The sequence below is a fragment of the Tetrao urogallus genome (genome assembly GCF_951394365.1).
Source record: "Tetrao urogallus genome assembly, chromosome: 1".
In the NCBI taxonomy this organism is placed as follows: Eukaryota; Metazoa; Chordata; class Aves; order Galliformes; family Phasianidae; genus Tetrao; species Tetrao urogallus.
In genome coordinates, this window is record NC_136813.1 from 178,126,634 (window position 1) to 178,147,704 (window position 21,071).

At 38.3% G+C, this 21,071-nt stretch overlaps 1 protein-coding gene across 1 annotated transcript in view; it reads left to right on the forward strand.

Annotated features, from left to right (window-relative positions):
* The window catches only part of CERK (ceramide kinase), a gene marked incomplete at both ends in the record, with an annotated part of 42,746 nt that extends 22,203 nt beyond the window's left edge, over positions 1 to 20,543 (forward strand). The window contains 7 exons of the mRNA XM_079536802.1: positions 6,234 to 6,308; positions 7,527 to 7,679; positions 9,159 to 9,264; positions 12,033 to 12,103; positions 17,276 to 17,481; positions 19,469 to 19,677; positions 20,444 to 20,543. Of these exons, the coding sequence (XP_079392928.1) occupies positions 6,234 to 6,308; positions 7,527 to 7,679; positions 9,159 to 9,264; positions 12,033 to 12,103; positions 17,276 to 17,481; positions 19,469 to 19,677; positions 20,444 to 20,543 (920 nt within the window). The remainder of the gene's footprint in view (positions 1 to 6,233; positions 6,309 to 7,526; positions 7,680 to 9,158; positions 9,265 to 12,032; positions 12,104 to 17,275; positions 17,482 to 19,468; positions 19,678 to 20,443) is intronic.
* Between the last annotated feature and the right edge of the window lie 528 nt (positions 20,544 to 21,071).

Consider the following 21,071-nt stretch of genomic DNA (forward strand, 5'->3'; position numbering starts at 1 on the left):
TATGAAATAACCAGGGCTGTGCAATGCAGTGTGCTTGGGAAGGCAGCATGATTTTTTATTTTTTGCAGCTTCTGCTGGAAGTTTTAGTGAAGCTGTCTTCAGTGCTGCTTATGTGACTGCTGGCAGGCAGTGTGCTTTGCTTGATGTGTTGGAGCTCTGAGCATGTATCGACTCCAGCAGATCCCTTGATTCCCAAAGAAAGTAGAGTTTGTTGCCAGATAATTGAAATGCTTAAAAAGAGGTAGTTGTATTTTGTGGGTTTTGTTTTGTTTTTCCAGCTAAACTGACAGTCCTAAAATAAAAAGTGAAAAGGGGTAATGCAGAGCAAATCATAAATAGAGGAAGGCTTTATCCATAGTGCTTTTTCAGTTCATTACAACCAACGTTTTGTTAAAACCTTAAGAACGAACATGTCAGTGGATACTGAAGGTGACCATTACCCAGAGATTAAGTTCTAAAGTCTAGTTTATTTTGTGTGGTTTATTCAGTGTTGACAGGAGCCTGGGGTAAGGTGACAGCATCTCTGTGGGTTTGCTGTATTAACATGGCATATTGCTGTGCTTTTGTTGTGTAGAGACTGTATTGAAACTAGCACTCAATTCAGCAGACTTGATCTTAGTTCAGAGACTGGCAATTAATTGGAGGTTTGAAACTGCAAATGCAACAAATATTAAAGTCTTTCAATGCAAAAATCTCTGATCTTTTTTTGAGGAATTAGCTTTATTTCATAGGCAGAATCCCATTCTCCATTAACTTCTTAACATTTAATAGTTCTTGTAAGGCATTTCTTTCTGAAAAAAGTCTTTTCTTGGCCCTTTCAGGATAGCTGGCAGTAGACTGTTCTGATTCCTTTATGTGTCTTTTGTTTAAGAAAAATAAAGCTGTTTTATGATTTCTTGTGTATTTTTATGAAATAACTTGTATTTTAGTTTACATGAATAAAGGCTTCTATTCAAATATCTTCTTTAATTTCAAAATTTCTATATTAGTTGCAGCCATTTTTTAAATCTGCCAGTTGACTGTATTTCCTGTTGAAAGTACTCAGAAGTTGTAGCAACCAGACAGTTCCACACCGTAGGGTGGTAACTAAAAGGCAGTGCACCTACAGCAACTTCTCTTTACTTACTATTTCCTGCCAGTGCCAGCTAGCCTTAAAGTAAATTCAGCTGTGGTTTTTCAGTATATCCAGAGTGATGATAGTATGCCTACATAAAACTTAAAACCAGAGAGAACCTTTTATATTTTAAATGTGACATTGAGGTTTTGTCCAGATGTTTTACTTTTAAAATTATACGCTCTAGAGTAAGCCAGAGTGATTCTTTTTTTTTTTTCTTTTTTTTTTTTTTTTTAACTAAACCTGGCGTAGAAGAAGGAGACAAAGCCATCAACTGCTGTTGGAAGCTCCTCTAGTAAAAAAAAGATCAGATTAAGTGCCTTTGTGAGCTCAGCAGGTAAAAAAATCTTGCTGCACTCTGTGTTATGGCATAATATTAATGTGGTTTCACTCCTTACGGAAGCTGATGGCCTACCCTGGGAGCAGAGGAAGAATTTTCCTAGTGCTAGGGAGGATTGTATAACATGCAGAAACAAAGTGTTAATTGCTGTCATAATTGAAGCTTCTTGCATATCCAGTTTCTTTTTGTTTTGCCTTCAGTCAGGGGTATGACCTAATGTCTGGGATTAAAGCGTATGTGCTGAATGTAATCAGCATATTGATGTGTAACTGTGCAAAATAATGCTAAAAACTGCTAAAAAAGGCTTCTTGCATGAAAAATGGTGGGGGATTCATTCACAAGTTTCTAAAGGAGATAGAAATGAAATCATTGAGTGTGACTGGATCCCTATACTACAGTCCTCTGGGCTGTAAAAATTTTTTTAAAGATTCCGGTGTATCCACAGCCTTCCCTGTTATAATGTTTGTAATATTTAATGGTCTTTGCAGTTTAGTTAGCATCTCATTTCAAGGTTGAATACATTCAATTTGGAAGCTGAAGTCCAGTGTTTTATGTTGCACCTTTATAATTCTAGATCAGTTATACTTGTGGAAATGACAGAGCTAAATACTACATTGAACATGGGACTGCTGTGAGGACTAGTAAGATGAGATAAATTTCAGCTTTTAAATTTGCCGTTGTTGTTATTCTCGTTGTGCTGTGGTATTTAACGTCTGCTGAAGTGGTTATCTACCAAAAATGAAACGTACAGACAAAAAAAATGTCCCAGATCCTTTGGAGGTGTTTCTGTTTAAGCCAGCCTGCTGTTCCAGAGGTGTGAAATTGTTTTCTTGGTTTCTGAATGCCCAGATCATTTATGTCTCCCAACAACAGTAACTTTGCTTACTTCTGAACGTGTTGGGTCCTCGTCATTTGAAAATCACTTCCCAGAAAAGTCACCTTTTAGGTATTTCGAAACACCAGGCCACTCAACCAGGAATACGCAGCTACTCTGCTGTTAAAGTGACTCACTTAAGATTTTGTTATTAGGCTGACTTAAGAAAAATTAACAGGAACCACACTAAAGCTGTTATTCTGTTTATTTGCAGTGTAACATTCTGTTACCATGCTAATTTTTCTTTGAGAATCCTGCAAGTGCTGTATTAGTGCCTTCCTCATGACCAGTTTGTGTGGGCTTCTCGCATGAAGCAATGAGTGCTTCTGTTTTGTTATTAAATTCACTACTTACCCTAGGGTCAGCATCTGACTGTTGCTTCTGTCATCTGCTTAGTTTAGTACTGTAGTCACAGTCTTCTGGTTCTTTGGGATTTCTTCACATTTCTGTCAATGAAAGTGCAGAAATGAATAGTCATCGCCCCAACAGCGTGTTTTGTTTTGAGCGAATTAGTGGTAACTTAGTAGTCTTAATTATTTTTTTCAAAAGATTAGTTTGAATACTTTGCTTTTCTCTCATTTACTTTGGCTGTTTATTGTTGATTTTTATCCATAGAATCTTATGGCATGAATTCTTCCATACAACAAGTAAGAATGCCATGTTTTTACTCATCGCTGTGGTAGTTTCTGTGACTGATCTAAAGCTTGTTAAGTGGTATCTGAGCACCTTGAAGGAGGGAAGATTTAGGTCGGATGTCAGGGGGAAATTCTTTACAGAGAGAGTGGTGAGGTGCTGGAACAGGCTGCCCAGAGATGTGGCGGGTGCTCCATCCCTGGAGGTGTTCAAGGCCAGGTTGGATGGGGCCCTGGGCAGCCTGGTCTAGTGTTAAATGTGGAGGTTGGCAGCTCTGCCTTGGTGGAGAGTGTTGGAGCTTGATGATCTTTGAGGTCCTTTCCGACCCAGGCCATTCTTTGATTCACTGGTCTGGACAATTTGTCTACTCACAACTGTTCAATAATATTTTCATGTGCACACAGTGGGAAATGGCTATCTGGTTACAAATCTGGTTGACTGTACTGCATCTTCTGTAATGCAGGCCCTTACTTTCTACCAAAAATGTTTTATGGAGAGTATGAGTTACTAGCTGTCTTACCTAAATAAATATATATTAATCACTTCTTCTTTACAGTTAAATAAAAGTTAACTTGATTCATTTTTATATCATTACTATGTTAAATGTTTTAAATTTGTAGAAGGATAGAACGTAGAAGAATTTGCCTAGATAACAGTTGTGTGGTTATATAAACCCCCCTAATAAATCCTCTGGGGAAAATCACAGAATCACAGAATTGTAGGGGTTGGAAGGAACCTCCAGAGATCATCGAGTCCAACCCCCCTGCCAAAGCAGGTTCCCTACAGCAGGTCGCACAGGTAGGCATCCAGGCAGGTCTTGAACATCTCCAGAGAAGGAGACTCCACCACCTCCCTGGGCAGCCTGTTCCAGTGCTCCGTCACCTCACTGTAAAGAAGTTCTTGCGCACATTTGTGCGGAACTTCCTATGCTGCAGTTTCTGGCCATTTCCCCTTGTCCTGTTTCCACTCACCACTGAAAAGAGTCTGGCCTCGCCATTCTGCCCCCCACACCTTAGATATTTATAGATCTGGATCAGGTCCCCTCTCAGTCTTCTTTTCTCAAGGCTGATATAAATGATATCATACATGATATGTGGTAAAGATTCAAAGCAACTAGACCCATTTTGTCATGGACCAGCTAAGCTAAGGCCAAAGAGTTGTTCTACCCTCTGCACCCCATTCTCAGTAGGTTCTTAGTATTAAAATGTTCAGGATGAGAACTTCCTTTAGCTGAGATACTTTAGGTATTTAGTCTGGGATTCAGCTGTTTATGTATGGTGGCGTGGTGCCCTTGGAAATGTACTGGTCCCCTATGTCTAGTGTACTACAGGAGCAGTTGGAAGCCAAGCAGTCTCATCTGTAGCACTTCAACACTGGTGGCTGCTGTTGTTTAGGTAACAGGATTAATCTCCTTAGGAGAAATTTAGAAGTGAAATCGATTCTCAGATCTTGATCGTTATGCTTGACTGTCTGTATGTTTGGTGGACGCCTAAATTCATGTTATAATCGGGGGGTGCCTAAACACTACAGTCAGAGGAGCCTGTCAATCTTGTGTTGTAACTGGCAGTATTTTGCATTCTTATTTTCTGGGCCTTCAAATGGTTCAAGGTGCTGAATGGGACTTCAGGCTAATCCTCGTAGCGGAATACAGCTTGAAGAAAGTTGAAAGGCTGGATAGGTATGGCTAGGTTGAGGTTGGACTTGATGATCTTGAAGGTCTTTTCCAACCTGAGCAGTTCTATGATTCAAAGTACTAGGCGTGTACATTTAGCAGAATGAGAACGGGTCATTTCTTCTTGTGGCTGTTTTTCACGTTTGTTTGAATCTTCTAAAAAGTAATGAGTTTTATTTTTTGCCTAAGTGGAATTAATAAGTATACATAACAATATGAGACACAAGTAACATTTTCTGTGTACCTTATCTAATGTGATATTGAAAGAAATTGGAGCTGTTTCCTCTTCAAATACATATGCTTGCAGTGGTACACTTGCAGCATCGCAAACCTCCATCTCTGAGGAAGAATATCTGAATCACAGTGTTTCTTTTGTTCTGCAGCTCTGCTTTTTTTTAACTGGCTCCTGCAGCTGCTCCTTGCTCACTGTGGCTGCCTTCTGCATAATATTTGCTTGATAGAAGCTTCTTCTGTGAACATAAGTGATAGGGGAAATGATGTCCTTTAACTGAGAAATGAGTCAGAGGCAGAAGGATTTTTTTGGTGTTCCTGTTCATGATGGTACATGTTCTCATTGCTTTCAAAGCGAGAAAGAACCATAAGTGAATTTTTAGACAGTGGGCATTCTTCCATTTCTAATTTTCTATTTTACTTCAGTTTAGAAATCAAGTGCTCTCTATCTGGTTGTGAATCAGTAGCAAATCTAAGATCAGATATGTAAACAAAGTAAGTTTTTGTTTTTCTGTTCCCAGCCTTCCCTTTCAGGGAATTCCTTTTGAGGAGAGGCAGTAGAGAAACCACAAGATAGACTTGGAGTCAGTTGCTGTAACAAATTATATGCATTGGTATATCTGACTCTGACTTCCAAGTGCTTGCTGCAGAATAGAGTTCAGAACTCTCCAGTCAGCTCTTAAATAGTTCTTATAGAGCTTAAGAGTATTGTGTAGCTCTAAATGGCAGCTAATAATACTGAGTGGGCATACTGAGTGAGGAGTGGCCTGAAGTAGTTAGAAAAAACAGAATGCAGGTGAAACCTAAATCTTATATTTTCATGCTTTTAGATATTTTGCTGAAGACTGTAAAAGCATATTTCTGCCTAGTTTGCTCTCCTATCAGTAAATCAACTCCTGAAAGCAAATATTAACTTTCAAATAATCAAACAATGCACAACTTTGTGTTTTTAAGATGCAGTGAAGGAAGGAGGGGATGTTGACAGCCTGGGACTTAGAGCATTCCCCCAGAAAGTGGGAGACTGGTATCTCTTCTTGAGATCAGCATACACCTTCCTTCACCCCCTTCCATAACTAATGCAAAAGCTTGTAACAACATCCTTAATTTTCTGATTTTCCTTCACTAACTGCTATACATTAATTTCATACATATTGGAGAGCCTTTGTACAAGAGCAAATAGGTTCTATTTTCTGCAGGAGGAAAGTTATTGTTCCAATATAAATCATAATTTTTGTATCATGTATTTACTTCATTCCATAAAATACAAACAGGCAGGCTGCAATAACACAAAGCTTTGTGTTTGGAGGACCATACCAATAGTGCTTGCTTTGAAAAGATATAAAGTAATCTCTTGGTCTTCATTTTTCAGGTTCAACAGATTGCGTATGCTATTCAACTGTTGGTATTTCTGATCCAGTAACGTCAGCTCTTCATATTATTATAGGTGAGTGATCACACTTCACTGTTTTGAAAATATTATCATGCTCTCTGGCACAATATTAAAACAGCAGAAAAATAGATTAAGCAGTGTAAATTATTGGATGATAAATCTCTCTTATAGAAAGCTATCATGAGTAGCATGTACGTTTTAGAAAACACTATTCGTGTAAGTAATCTTGTGCAATTTAATACTTTCATGCCAGGTTACAAGTGTGACTTCTGTTCGATTGGAATTGCTTATAATTGCCGCTTTGTAATCTGAAAATCATATATTTGAGAAGAAGGTAGGGAGGAAGACAACTATTTATCTATAAATGCTTGTTTGGTACGTTCCCATCAGTAAGTGGAGATGCTGACACTGCCACTCTCAAAGTCCTCAAGTAATAGGGTCCCTGAATTGTGTTGGGATTAAAGGAGGAGGAGATAGCTTGTGCATTCACTGTGTTGTGACTAGTGATGTCAGTCCCATCTGCCACATACTGAAGAATAACTTCATAACAGTTGCAAGCTTAGGAGCTGTTGTTGCAAAGACTTACACTTGTGCTTCTCTGCTTACTTATGATTAAAACTGTTCAGCACATCTGGAGTTTAGCACCACTTGACTAGGATTGAAAAGCTGTTTCCAATATGTACTTAATATATCACAATATTTTAACTGGGCATGTCAATATAGGTATTTAAATTTCTATGTATGTTTCTTAATTATGTGGAAAGGACTTCACAGTGATCTGTGCTGAAAGGGTGAGAGACAATGGGCATAGAGTTAAACAGCATACAGTCAGACTTTTTAAAATAAGTAAAATACAAGGCAAAAGAAAATCACATTAAACCACTCCCAAAGCTTCCATTACACAGACATTCAGAGTCCTCTTGTTACTACGAAATACAGGATCTAGTATTCGGTAGATGTACAGATGCAGCTTTGACCTCTTGTATGGTATACCCTCCCCCTCCTACATAGCATGAGTGAAGTCGTCTTTATGTATTTCTAGAATACTGTCCATTCTTTTTCACTTAGTACTAAATGGTTTTTAAATATTGAAAGAAATCAGTCCTCCAAAAATATTTTCTCCTTGTGCAAATATTAAAAAAAAGTGTAAATGACGTGTATAAATATAGGTTACATTTTTTTTTTTAATTGTACAAGTCTGTAACATTAAAGCTATTATGACACTTGCATCTTGAAAAAAAGAAGCCTTAATAGAACCTTGCACTTTTCTAGGTGACTGTCAGCCTTTAGATGTCTCATCTGTGCATCATAACAACACGTTTTTGAAGTATGCTGTGTCATTGTTGGGTTATGGTTTTTATGGAGACGTTTTGAAAGACAGTGAAAAGAAGCGGTGGATGGGTCCGATGAGATATGACTATTCAGGTAACTTGAATAATTATTATGTTCTTACGTAAGCATATTGGAGCAGTTGATGCCCCTTCCTTGAACCAAGCTTCTCTGTACCTTATAAACGTAAGGAACTTGATTTTAAATTTCTTATGATGTCAATTACGTTGAATCATGTTGTCTCAGAAGGCCAACCATATTCTGGGCTGCATTGAAAGAGGAGTGGCCAGCTGGGTGAGGAAGGTGATCGTCCCTTCTGCTTTTTCATTGTGAGGCTCTACCTGGAGTGCTGCATCCAGGCCTGGGACTGTAGATGCAGAGCTGTTGGAGCAGGCCCAGAGGAGGCCCCAAGGATGCTCAGAGAAGTGAAGCACCTTTCCAAGAAGAAAGCCCAAGGGATTTGAGCTTCTTTGTGCTGGGGGAGAGAAGGCTCCAGGGAGATAAGCCCTCAGTGGGGCTTTCTAGTGCTTAAAAGGAGTTTATAAACAAGACGGAGACCAACTTTTTGCATGGTCTCTTAGTGACAGGAAAAGGAGGAATGGTTTTAAAGTAAAAGAGATTTAGGTTATCTATCAGGAGAAAATTTTGGACTCGGAGGATGTTTAGGCACTGAAACAAGTTGCCCAAAGAAGTTGTGGATATCGCATCTCTTGTGGCATTCAAGGCCAGGTTGGATGGGGTTCCAGGCAACCTGGTGTGGTGGGAGGCATCCCTGCCACGGCAGAGGGTTGGAACTAAATGATCTTCAAGTTTCCTTGCAGCCCAAGCTGTTCTATGATACTGTGTTCTGCAAAACTGTGTAACTTGAGGAATAACGTTAAGAGTTTGCTTATTAAAGTATGAATTTGACAAAATAGCACAGTTAGCAGATTAACTTGTACCTAATACTTTCATATTTTATGATCTTATAAAGAAACAAAAAATTTTGAACTGTCATGAATTATGTTGAAAGCATCCCTAACTAAAATTTGATTATCTTCTTTAGTAGTAAAATTGCTAGCACTTTAGCACAGTTCTATATCATTCATAGAAATGTGTTGATACGTCTTGCCTAGTGATTGCTGCCCAAAATTAATATGTTTTTGGTGTTAATCGTTTTGACTTTCTTAGCTGGAAAGAGGCTCTCTTCTGTTCTGGACATTCAGCTCACGAATTGCTTGTATCTTTCAGTTTTATGGATGGAGCTGAGTGATTTAGCCCAGGTAACTAATATTTGGGCAAATCTTATGCTTCTGGAAAGTATTTGTTGCCTTTTTTGATTTACGGTATGACTAAAATTTTCTGTTTTCTTCTGAAGACATCAATCAAAGTAAGAGCCCCTCATGGAAACGTTGAAGTCTTTGTGGGGGAGAGGAGAACATGTCCTCTTCCAGTCTAAGACATCAGAGCTTGGGGAGAAAAGCTATTTTTGGTGGTCCTTAGAGAAGGAAGGAGAACAATCAAAGGATGTAAGCAGAGATGTTTGCAATGTGGCTTTGTAAAGGCTTAATGCTGCTTAATACCTCTTTTATGTAGGCTTCAAGACTTTTCTTTCTCATCATTACTATGAAGGAACAATTTCCTTTCAACCAGCAAAACACACACTGGGATCTCCACGAGATAAAGATAGCTGCAGAACAGGGTAGGCTACTGTTTATCTCTGGATACTCTTTGATAATGTCTGTATGTAAACTGAGGTTACGGCAATGTTGCTATTTGATATCAAAACTCTTGCTCTGAAGAGTTTTTTTTTTAAAAAAAAAGTTGTTTCCTCATTGAAGGGAATACCGTGTTTTTTTCAGGTTAGAAAAAAAAGTAATTTTTTTGTTAGTGTCCTCCCACTCCCGGTTTTAGATTAAACAAAGCATAACAGCATGCTGTTAAAAAGATACTGAGGGCACTATACTTTGTTACTGCTAATAAATGCCGGCTCTGGATGCCTCATAGCTTCTGAAAATGGGAATAATTACTCAGAAATTCTCAAATGTTCACACTGTAATTTGAACTAACAATTTTATAAATTGTTGTTGTCATGAGACTGAAACTTGTGAGGATAGGTCATTTAATGAACTGCTATCTATTTAGTCTTTTTTTTTTTTTTTTTTGTAGAATATTACCCTCTGTTAATTTAGTGTGATATTCTTCAGTTGTTTATTCAGTCAGGGGGCCTAACTAAATCTTCTCACTTCCTTTCTCTTTGCTTTCTCCTGCTTCAAGTTATGTGTTATTATTTATTATTCTTGATATATGATTGCAGCTAACAGGGATATAGCAGTTGTCTCAGTAGCTAACAGCACATCAGGGTACAGAGGAGTCAGAAACTGTGAAAGTATGTGGAATACAGTACCTGGTCTCCGGGAACTAGCTAGAGCTACAGTTCTGACACGAGGTGCCTTGATGCTAGCAGTGCTCCAGATGGAGAAAACTGGCATCCAGGTCTCAGTATGGAAAAGTGCCTGATGTGTCTCCCTGAACCTGGGTTTATGGGCAACAGTGGCCTCACTAGTAAAAAAAGGTTTTGGTAAAACACTGAATTGCCATCAGAGTATAGAGGTGAGCAAGCTATCTAGCAACTGAGAAGATTAACATGAGATTGAAAATATCTTTCCAGAGGCAGGAGCCCAAATCCTTCAATGCAAGGAATGAATGAAGTGTGTGATAGTCACTGAAGACTGCTTCCTACAGGAGACAGAGGAAACCACCTGCAAAACTGACTGATGTTTTTTTATGACTAAAGAACATTCTTTATAAAACATAAATTTTGTGGAGGAGTGGCACCCATCTGTCAAGTTGGAGCAACCTCTGCAAAGAGAATGGCTAGCCTTGTAAAGAGGGTCAGATTATAGGTATGAAGAGGCTTTCTATAACTTGGAAAGAAAAAAAGGCCATAATAGGTACTGAGAAAGTGTACAGAAACTACATTGAGAGTGAGAGCTTCCCCCCTGTCATACCATCCTGACTGAGTGTCTATTTCAAGTGCCTCAGCACAATTGCTGAGTGCATAATTGCAGAGCTAGTGTCTCTTTGAAGTTGCATAGAAAGGGTAAGACTGCCCATGTGAGTACTGTATGCATGTGAACTCTTTGGACTTGAGGCCGTCTTATCTAGTGGGTGACAGCCTTGCCTACAGCAGGTGGTTTGGAAATGGATGAACCTTAAAGTCCCTTCTGACCCAAACTGTTCCATGCCTTTAGACACCTGGAGGAAATGAAGATGGGGATGTGGTGGTTGATGGTAGTCTTGGCAGCAGTGACTGTGAGCTTACAAAGGTTAAAATCCCCAGAGAAACAAGCAAGGCAAAGTGTTGAATTACAGCCCTGAATTTCAGAAGAACAGATGTTGGTTTATTCAGGAATCTTGGCAAGATCCCATGCAACATTGGAGGACAAAGAGGTCTAGAAGAGTTCATTGGTTTTTAAGGATGTATGTAGTACATGAACAGACCATTCTGTTCATATGCAGAAACTTGAGTAAATGTGCAAAAAGAGCAGTGTGATAATCCAAGATCTTTCTTGGCCAAAACCGAAATGTAACTGAGAAGTGAACAGAAGGTAGAGGTGGAATGGGTTGCCTCAGAGGAGCGCAGAACACACTGGCTCAACGTGTGGGGATGCCACTGGGAAAGCCAGAGTGTGAATAGAGTTGAAATGAGTGAGGGATATGAAGAGCGTTATGTCGTAAAAGGGATTATTTATGGATGTCGATCATAAAAGATGGAAGGAAATGTGGACCTACTGCTTAGCAGTGCAGCAGACCTACTGACAGAAGATAGGGGAAATGCCTCCTTTGCCTGTGGATGAGAGAGAAACAGTGGGTGTTAAATATCTTAATTTTAGCAAGGCCTTTAATAGTGTTTTCTGTGGTATTCTTAAAATGAAGTCAATGAGGTGTATAGTACATTAGGAGATAGGTGTAAAACTGGTTAGGCTATACGGAAATGTTTCGAGTGCTGTGTCCAACAGATAGCTAATTACTAATGGTGTGCCTCAGAAAACAATTGTGAGGCCAGTACTGTGCAGCACCTTTGTTTAAGACTGAGATGGTGGTACAGAGTGAGCTGACAGTGGTTTTATGGGTGGTAGCAGGTTGGGAGGAGTGGTCAGTGTGTTGAATGTCAAGGCTGCTGTTGAGGTGCATCTTGGCAGGTTGAAGAAATGGTTGACAGGAACACTGTGAAGTCCAGGAGAAGGAGTGGGAACCTGGAGTTAGGTTGTTATTTCTTACCTCTGATAATCTTCAGCAGTGTATTAAAGTACCTGTAGGGTCTCCAGGACTATAGTGATTTGTGCCACATCAAGGCTGTTGGTGCCATGCTCCATCTTATAGAGGAGGAAGTTCTTACAGTTATTAGGTAAAGCACAGAACTGAATATGTTTGTTTTCAGGCACTGAATAGCATTTCTGTTTTCAGATGTTATGTTTGCAAGGAAAGTGAGCAACAGCTGGCAGAACAACGCAAGAAGTGTGGATTCAAACATGAAGGTAACTTATCATAAAAAGTAAAATGATGGAGTATTGTGGAACTTACTGTTTTTCTGTGTATATCAGCTCAGGTGTGTTTGTTGCTACAGGTTGCTAGAATGATGTTTCTTTTAAGGTTAAAAAAAAAGATAAATGAAAAGCATGTTAAGGCATCACTTCCACCCAAGCCTCAGACAATTCTGGTGGAATTGTATTAATTACTTACATATTTTGATGTGTTGGGCTTCCTTAAGGAAGATATGTTCAGTGAACTGGGACTTTGTCTTGCTTTTGTGAGTAGGATTTGAGTGATAAACTGTGAGTCAGTATGGAAAGAAGTTCAGTGAGAGAACTTCTGGAATAGATGAGAATTCAGCTTAGTGTTTGTTTACACACAAGTCACAAGTTCTTTAAGTTGCTAAGTACATGTGAGACAGTGAATATGGAAAATACTAGCCTAGCTAGCAAATTTAAGTATTTCTAAGTAAATGGAGGAATAAATCTAATTTAATTGAGATTTTTCTCATCTTTCTCTCATTGTTATACATATATATATCGTGTAACATATATGTTACCTCATATATATCCTCTTCTCCTCGTTCAGGCCATGTTTACACTTTCATATGGGCACACCTTTTCCTTTGTTTTGTTAAAGCAACAATTTACACGCTGGATGCTATGCAGTAGTCTTCCTATCTCTTTATGCCTAATTACTGCCTCCTAGTAGGAAGCACTGGCATTGATGCACTTCTAACTTTGCAGAAAGAAAATATGGAACTTCAATTGGCTGACTTTAGCCTCTGGTCTCAGTTTGTCTTCTTGAATATCCTCTCTCAAACATCCTTTACTTTGAGGGCTTATTTATCCCTTCTTTTTTTTCTTGCAGAGCCCAGTGCATAATATTATAGTTTTCTTAACACAACAGTTGGTTCTTATGACCTAGTTTGTCTTGTAATCACAATTACTTTGCACAGTTTCTGTGTGTGGTTCTAGCCATTTGTTTGCAAAGAGCATCATTGTGCTGTAGAGCTTCACTGATAGCCTGTAAGCCTGTATAACTGAATCAAAGCATAAATAAATGACTTTACGTAATATCGTTTTAGGATTTAAATGTGATACCAAGATTCTTTTCAGTAAGAAAATCTCATGAGTAGGAGGAAATAATTGTAGTTAGAAGTTGCCTTTTTTCTTCTTTTTTTTTTTTTTTGTTCATGATTTTTGTTCTTAATAGCTTTGATCCAGCAAAGGAGCAAGGGCTGAAGAAAGTGAAATACATACATTAGTGAACAACTGACTGCTTTAGTCTGCTTAGCATGAGACATGCAAATGATTTTGTAGGACATTGTCCTAGATTTTACTTTCAGTAGCTGCTTTTCTTTGCTGTGTAGTCTCTTCTCCATGTAGTACTGCTAAGTGAACAGGAACAATTTGTTATTCCTGATTTGCACTAAGAAGGATTTCAAACTACCACTTTGTGTAAGCTTTTACTCGTGAGATGTATTGGCTAACTCTTTCATTTGCATACTTGGTTTGTGTACAGTTCAGATGAGTTTAGAAGGATGTTTGCATTGACCATCGCTTAACATTTCATTACAGTTGTGATAAAGTCTGTGTGTATGTGCTGAGCAAATTTTCAGTGCTAGCACTTCAGGCTGATTTCAGCAACTGGCAGTATGTGTACACCATAGGCAGTTGAAATGAGTGCCATTTACCTTCTTCCTTGTTTATGATTGCCCTACTGTATAAAAGATAGCCTAGGTATGTTGCGATATTACAGGAGGCACTCTGTGCAGAATGGTTAGGAGAACAGCTGGTTATTTAAGATGTGATAAATACCCAGATTTTGTTGTTACTGAGCAGGTAAGCTTCTTTAGAGAGTGACATGCTTCAATTTTTACTGAACAGTGCTTTTCCACTAGGTAAAAATGTATGTAGCCATTCTACCCTCTACTGAGACTTGATTATTACAGTGAGCATACTTAAAAAGTTAATACATCTAGATGCATTCAGGACCAAGTTATTAATACTTCTCAGATAAACAGCTAAAAGTTGCATCATTAAAGGAGGTTTTTTTGTTGTTGTTGTTTTTTTCTGTTTTGTTGTTTCTATATCAAGAGAATGTCTGGTTTTCTTTTAAAGTAAGTGCTTGTAAAGCTCTGGACACAGATGACTGATAAGCATTGTGTGTGAAGTAAAATTCAGTATTAGCATTAGTTGAGATTCTGAAGTGATTAATATGGTCTGTTACATCTATTACAGTTTGTGGACTTTCAGATTCAGGAACATTCTTCCCCCCTCAGTGTGCAGGTACCCAGATGAAGCCAGGAAACAACACTGAACATGTTTTCCTATGCAGATATAGACATGGACGCAGCACAGTTGTGGCTGGACACAGAGACATCAATGCAGACAGGATGTCAGTATCTTCATAGATACTGACCACACAGGACATGAGCACTGTAACTATCCCAATCCTGCTTTCTCTCCTCATCAGGATTGAAGTTTGCTAATAGAACATACACATCCCTTACTGTCTTGATTCACAGTGATGTCTGTATTCAGGGATCCCTCAAATATTAGCGTGTACTTTAAGTCTCTCTACTATCAGTGCCCAGATCCTGGGTCTTTTGCCTAGTTTGCAACAAAACCTACAGATACTCTAAGTTATCGAACTGTGATCTCTGTGGGGGGGGCAGGGAAGGGGGGGAGGGTCCTTCACACTCTGGCACATCCAGAATCCAGACCCCAAGCACTGTTAGCTAGCTTCCAGCTCTGACTGGGAGTTTTTACAAATTAAGTTCTGGTTAGTGTGACTTGAAGTTTTCAGCAGGTGACATGCACATCAGGGAGGTTTCTGGTCAGTTTGTGCTCATGCTCAAGTGATGCCCTGCTATCTCTCCATGCTTGTCCTTCCTTAATCCACTTCTTCCCTTTCTCCAGCCTTTTCTTCTCCCAAATAAACAGCTGTTTCTAGCTGAATTTCACTGTTTCCAGTTTTGCTACATCAGTGCCCCGGATTGATATTGCTGATTGTACCAGTATTGCATAGGTCATCTGATTAAGTAGATGCTGTTGGCTTTTCAAGGTTCATCTCCCCTAAAGGTGGTCTCCCTCAGTTCTCTCTACAGTCCTTCCAGTAACTCCCTTTACCACCTGTGAAATTCAGACATTCTACGTGATGCAGTCTGTAACTTTTCTCACTTTCGCACACTGAGAACTGTTGGGTCGCACAATACCTCATGTTTCCAGTAGTTTCTTATGTTCTGTTTGGCTGCCTTAGTTTCAGAACAGTCTCATCATTTGCCTGCAGCCTGAACAAAGTCATTCTGTAGTTTGATTTATGTCTTTCTTTTCTCTTAAAATACACATTTTAAAGCTAATTTAAGTGATTTCTCTCTGTAATGTCCTTTTTGAAAGCACGTAAAAAATGATCAGCAGTAAAGCAAACACAACTGATACTAAAACCGCTCTGGCAAATGATGCAAAAATGTTGAATCTAACAGAGCTGCATTTCTTTTATTACTGATTTGTTTATCAGAACATACGGAGGATAGTCTAAATGGAAGAAATACGAAGTTGTTTTTAGTTTGCTTTGAGACTTCTCATATTGTCACATCACAATCCTACTCTGGTTTTCCTGGTGTTGAATTTTTCTAAGTACTAAAAAAGGGGGAATGGCAAGAAGTTTCAAAGAATTTTTTAAAATAATTAAAAAGAAAAGTTCAAGAAGCTCATCTTTGTTCTTTCAACTTCTCCATCTACATTAATTTTTTTCCTTCTTCTAGTGTATAAAGCTTTGACGAGGTCAATTCAAAATAAGTGTGTTATAGAATTTAGGTCCACCATTTACTTAGGCGGAGGTGGTAGTGACTCTGTAAAGTAAATGTAACAGATGAGATGCTGAGATTTAAGAACTAAGATAGTAAGGAATAGTGGAAATTGCAGGACACGACATATCTATATACAAATCACCCATCGTCTCAATAATGAACCACCTTGAATAATTAATTATAAATTAACCCCAACATGAGCAACTGAATAATATTAGATTTCTAAGTTGCTATTAATTATTTAATGTGGCTCAAAAACTGCCTGGCTGTGGTTTGATGATCAAATTGGTTAAACAGACTTTCATAAACAAAGTTTATCTTGTTTGTTTGTTCCTTAATTTTTACCCCCATCATCTACAGTGGCACTTGGACTACAGTTTTCAAACTGTGCATCTCCACAGACTATTCTAGATCATTAGTTCTGTGGAGTTTTTCATTTGATATATCTGAGCCCACTTATATTTGGAGATGAAGCATAATGGTATAGCTGCTTTATGGCTTTTTTTTATTATTGTAGTAAGGAAGGCAATCATGTTTAATGTAAAAATGCAAAGGCTTTTCTGATCTATTTTTATCCTCATACAAGAAGCAGTGCCAGTATAAACAATTTTCATTCCAGAAATTTCCTCTGCTTCCTGTTAGTATCTACTTCATCACACATTTAAAGTCAGTTTAGGTCTAATAGAACAGTTTTATATTACTGAAAACTCTTTTTCTTCCCAGCAGTCCCTGAATATTTTTGCAGTATCTTTGTTACTACTGTTCATCTGCAGACGTGTTTTTTAGGAGTTCCTAACAGGCTGCTGATCTGCTGCATGCTGGCCCTTCCTGCATCCAGAGTCATCTTCTCTCTTTTGATCTTTTTTTTTTGTTTTAGTTTGGTTTTGTTTGTTTTTCAATATAGTTTGTGGCATTGAGGCTGACAGAGGAGTGGGTTGGAAAGCAGACACTAAGCCACTGTCTCTGCATCATTGCTTGCTTAAGAATAACATGTTGAACAGTAAGAATAAAATTTTTTAACCCCTGAATTTTTTAACCTGCAAGAGTTGTAACCTGCCTGTGTCTTTTCCTTGCCTGAAACTTAGTGATTTTACCTCCAGAACATTGATCCTGAATTTGATATGTTATCTCAGGAATGGTAAGCAGCACTAGCAGCACTATAATGATGGTGTGTGCAGGAGGGAAGCAACTTCTTCTGTTAATATATGAGATCTAGGAGTCTTTTTTTTGTTTAGATATGTATTGACAGTGCATAAACGTGCCTAGTAAAATATTGTACAATGCCAATAAAGATTGCTTCTTACTGTTCTTATGTGTAGATCAAGTAATATCCGATATCCCTGTGTTTATTGATATGTTTCAGAAGATGAAGAAGAATGGAAGGTTATTAAAGGAAAATTTCTAGCCATCAATGTAGTAAACATGAGCTGTGCCTGTCCACGAAGTCCAAAAGGTCTTTCACCAGCAGCTCATTTAGCAGATGGTTCAGCTGACCTCATTCTAGTTCGTAAATGCTCCAGATTTGATTTTCTGCGTTATCTTGTCAGACATACAAACCAACATGACCAGGTATGTATTCCCTTTGGCAGTGAACTCTCCAGAATAAGTTTTAAGGTGTGAATGCTTATATTTATACATGACAAAAAAGAATACCTACAAAATATATTTAAAAAAAAAAAAAAAAAAGCTTATGCATTTTGTATGACTTAATCTGAATATGTGTATCATCACAAAAATCACTTAAGCTAAACCAAGTCTTGGGCCGTAGCGTTCTAAACAAATTCCACTTATGCTAATTGAATTCTGTCTTATAACATTTTCCATATATTTAATATTTGGATGATATTTAAACTCTTTTGGCTGCCAAGGCACACTGCTGACTCAAATTCAACTTGCCATCAACCAGAACCCCGGATTCTTTTCTGTGGGACTGCTCTCCTTCTTCTCAGCTCCCAGTCTGTACATATATTCAGGATTAACCCTGTCCTGGGTGCAGAACTTGGCACTTGCTCCTGTTAAACTTCATATAGTTGGTGATTGATCAACCCTCTAATCTGTCAAGACCTCAGTGCAGTACTTCTCTATCCTTGAAAGAGTCGAAGTTCTTCCTAACTTAGTATGCATTTGAATCTTGAAATCAGATTATTTATATATATATATATATAAAAAAAAATCAAATAGAACTGGTCTCAAACTGATCCTACTTATTTCTATCTGAAATTATTTTATTTTGTTGGTGTTTAATATCTCTCTTTACTCTTGTTTTCCTCTACACCCACTTCTGTAATGTAATCTGGAATTCTTTGATCAAGGCAGTGCTTTGTGTTTCTCAGCTGCATTCTGAATCACTGAGGTAAGGCCCAGTGAATTTCTACAAGACCATGTGCTGGGTCTCGTACTTTGGCCACAACAACCCCAGGCAGTGCTACAGGCTTGCTAGAGGCAGAGTGGCTGGAAGACTGTGTGGAAGAGAGAGACCCAAGAGTGTTTGTTGACACTTGGCTAAACATGAGCCAGCAGTGTGCCCAGGTGACCAAGAAGGCCAATGGCATCCTGGCTTGTATCAGAAATAGTGCTGCCAGCAGGAGCAGGGAGGTGATCAACTTCCTGTACTCAACTTTAGTGCGGCTGCTGCTTGAGTACTGTTTTCAGTTTTGGGTCCCTCACTACAAGGAAGACATTGAGGGCCTGGATTGTGTCCAGAGAAGAGCAATGGAGCTGTGAGGGGTCTGGAGCACAAACCTTCTGGAAAGTGGCTATGGGTATTGGAATTGTTCAATCTGGAGAAGAGGAGGCTCACGGGAGACCTTATTGCTCTCTACAGCTGACTGAAAGGAGGTTATGGTGAGCTGGGGGTCAGCTCTGCTGTAGCTAGAAGGAATGGCCTCAAGTTGATCCACGGGAGGTTCAGGTTGGCTATTAGGAAGAATTTCTTCTCAGGAATAGTGGTGAGGTATTGGAACAGGGAGGTGATGGAGTCACCATCTGTGGAGATGTTCAAGAAACATGGAGATGTGGCATTGAGGGACATGGTTTAATGAGGGGAATATTGGTGGTAGGTACATGGTTGGGCTAGATAATCTTGGATGTCTTTTCCAACGTTGCTTATTCTGTGATTATCCTCATTATTCTATGATAAGGCTCAGAAAAGGTCATCTTTAGAGTTGTAGTTGAACAATTCCTAAGGATGGTACAGGGATCCAAGCCAAACCTTTTTGACTTAGATTCCACATTATAATCTATTTTTATAGGGTTTTTTTTATAGTTCTTATATCCCCTTCTAATCTCAGAACCTTTTACCTCATTATCCAAAACGTGGCTGTTTGCTGCTACTTGACGAACACCATTGGAAAGTAAGATTCCAGTTTTGCTTTTCGTTTTAAAAAGCTGCACAAATCAGAAAAGATAAGTCATTCAATGCCTCAGGTAATCTTCTCTAAAAAAATTGGAAATGACAGACTTCCTTGAATGCAGAATACTACATGCTGAGTTGCTTTACGTATCAAGTATATTTAAATAATTGTAATTGCCTTTTCTGGTTATTTTTTCTTTGTAGTTTGACTTCTCATTTGTAGATGTTTATCGGGTGAAGAGTTTTCAATTTACATCAAAGCTTTCAGAAGACAATGAAAGCAGTGTCACAGACATAGGAAAGAAACGTTTTGGCCAATTTTGCAGAGATCATCCAGCCTGCTGCTGCAATATTGCTAATAGCACTTGGAACTGTGATGGAGAAACTCTGGATAGTTCAGCAATTGAAGTGAGGTGAGCATCAATTTTTCCCTGTGTGTACCATAAAAGGTATTGAGCCTTTTCATTGATTTAATTGTGCTCCTAAAGATATTTTCAAGACACATCCCCACATAGCATATTTGAGTGTTTTGATAATAAACTTAATTTGTCTTTGGTTTTGCTGTTCTGGTCCTTTCCAGTAAATAGTTCAACTATCTCTCATAAATGATCTCTTTGAGAGAAGAGAGAACCCAACCCCCGAAGTCCTGCTTAGTTCTCACCTAACATCTTGGTATTACAAAATATGGCATGTGCGCAGTATTCCTGTATGTTTTTTATGTCTGATAAGCCCAGTATTGTCTTAAGCCTTAGCAGATGGAGAAAGCAGTTTGTAGTTCTGCAGATAATCAAATTAGAAGACAAGAGTATCTTGTTTTGAAGTGCTTTTTTTGTATGGTTTGTGTGTTTTTCTGCTTCAGATCAAAGAGAAGCAAAAATACAAAACGAAATATTTGTATTTAAGTTTCTTTGGTGTATACAGTGTATATTGTATAAGGTCAGCTTCTCTTGATGTCCCATGGAACTTAATATGTGGAATAAATCACTAGCAGGAATGATGGAAGGGTGAAAGCAACCAGCCTTCTCTGCAGGGAAATGAAGGCTGTTTTTGTAGTCTGAAGTTAGGAACTTTTGCTCAAGTGCCCAAGATTCACAGATCGTTAGAACTAAATATACATTATCATTTCTTCCTTTTTTTTTTGTTTTTAAAGTATGATTAATTGACTTCCATCTTTTTCAGGGTTCACTGCCAGTTAATGAAACTGTTTGCAAGGGGAATTGAGGAAAACAGTAAAGATGAAGCTGCCTACAGCCACAGTAGCATTGAACAATTACTATAAGTACTGTTCCTCCGATGAGGAGAAGAAAAAAATAAATGCTCAAGGAAATTGAGTATATATGCATTTTAGTCAAATTGACAAGTATTTTAAAGTTTTAGGATTTTTTTTGTGATAGTTTCAGTGTAATTTTAGATTTTTATTTCACTATTTTTTTTTTTACATTGTAGTCATTAAAATATGTCTTGGAGTAATGTAATCTAAGTTATGTTAGAGAAGAGAGAATTGGCGTATGTGTATGTATTCACAACAATTGAAAAATACTGTGCTTTTTTAGAGAGCTGATTTAGCAGTTGTGTTGCAATAATATGTAATTGTTATAAAACGTTGAACTTTATATCGCCATCAAACCAAGATACAAAGACAAGATATTTTCAGTATCTGAGAGAATATGTTCTGCTGGGAGTGTGAAGTATTGCATGTGGCTTAAATGCTGGACAGCAGTGTTGTCCTTGGCATATATTTTTTTTAACCTTTCCTTTGTAGTTCTGACAATACTTTGCAACTTATCAATGCAATTCAGATACACAT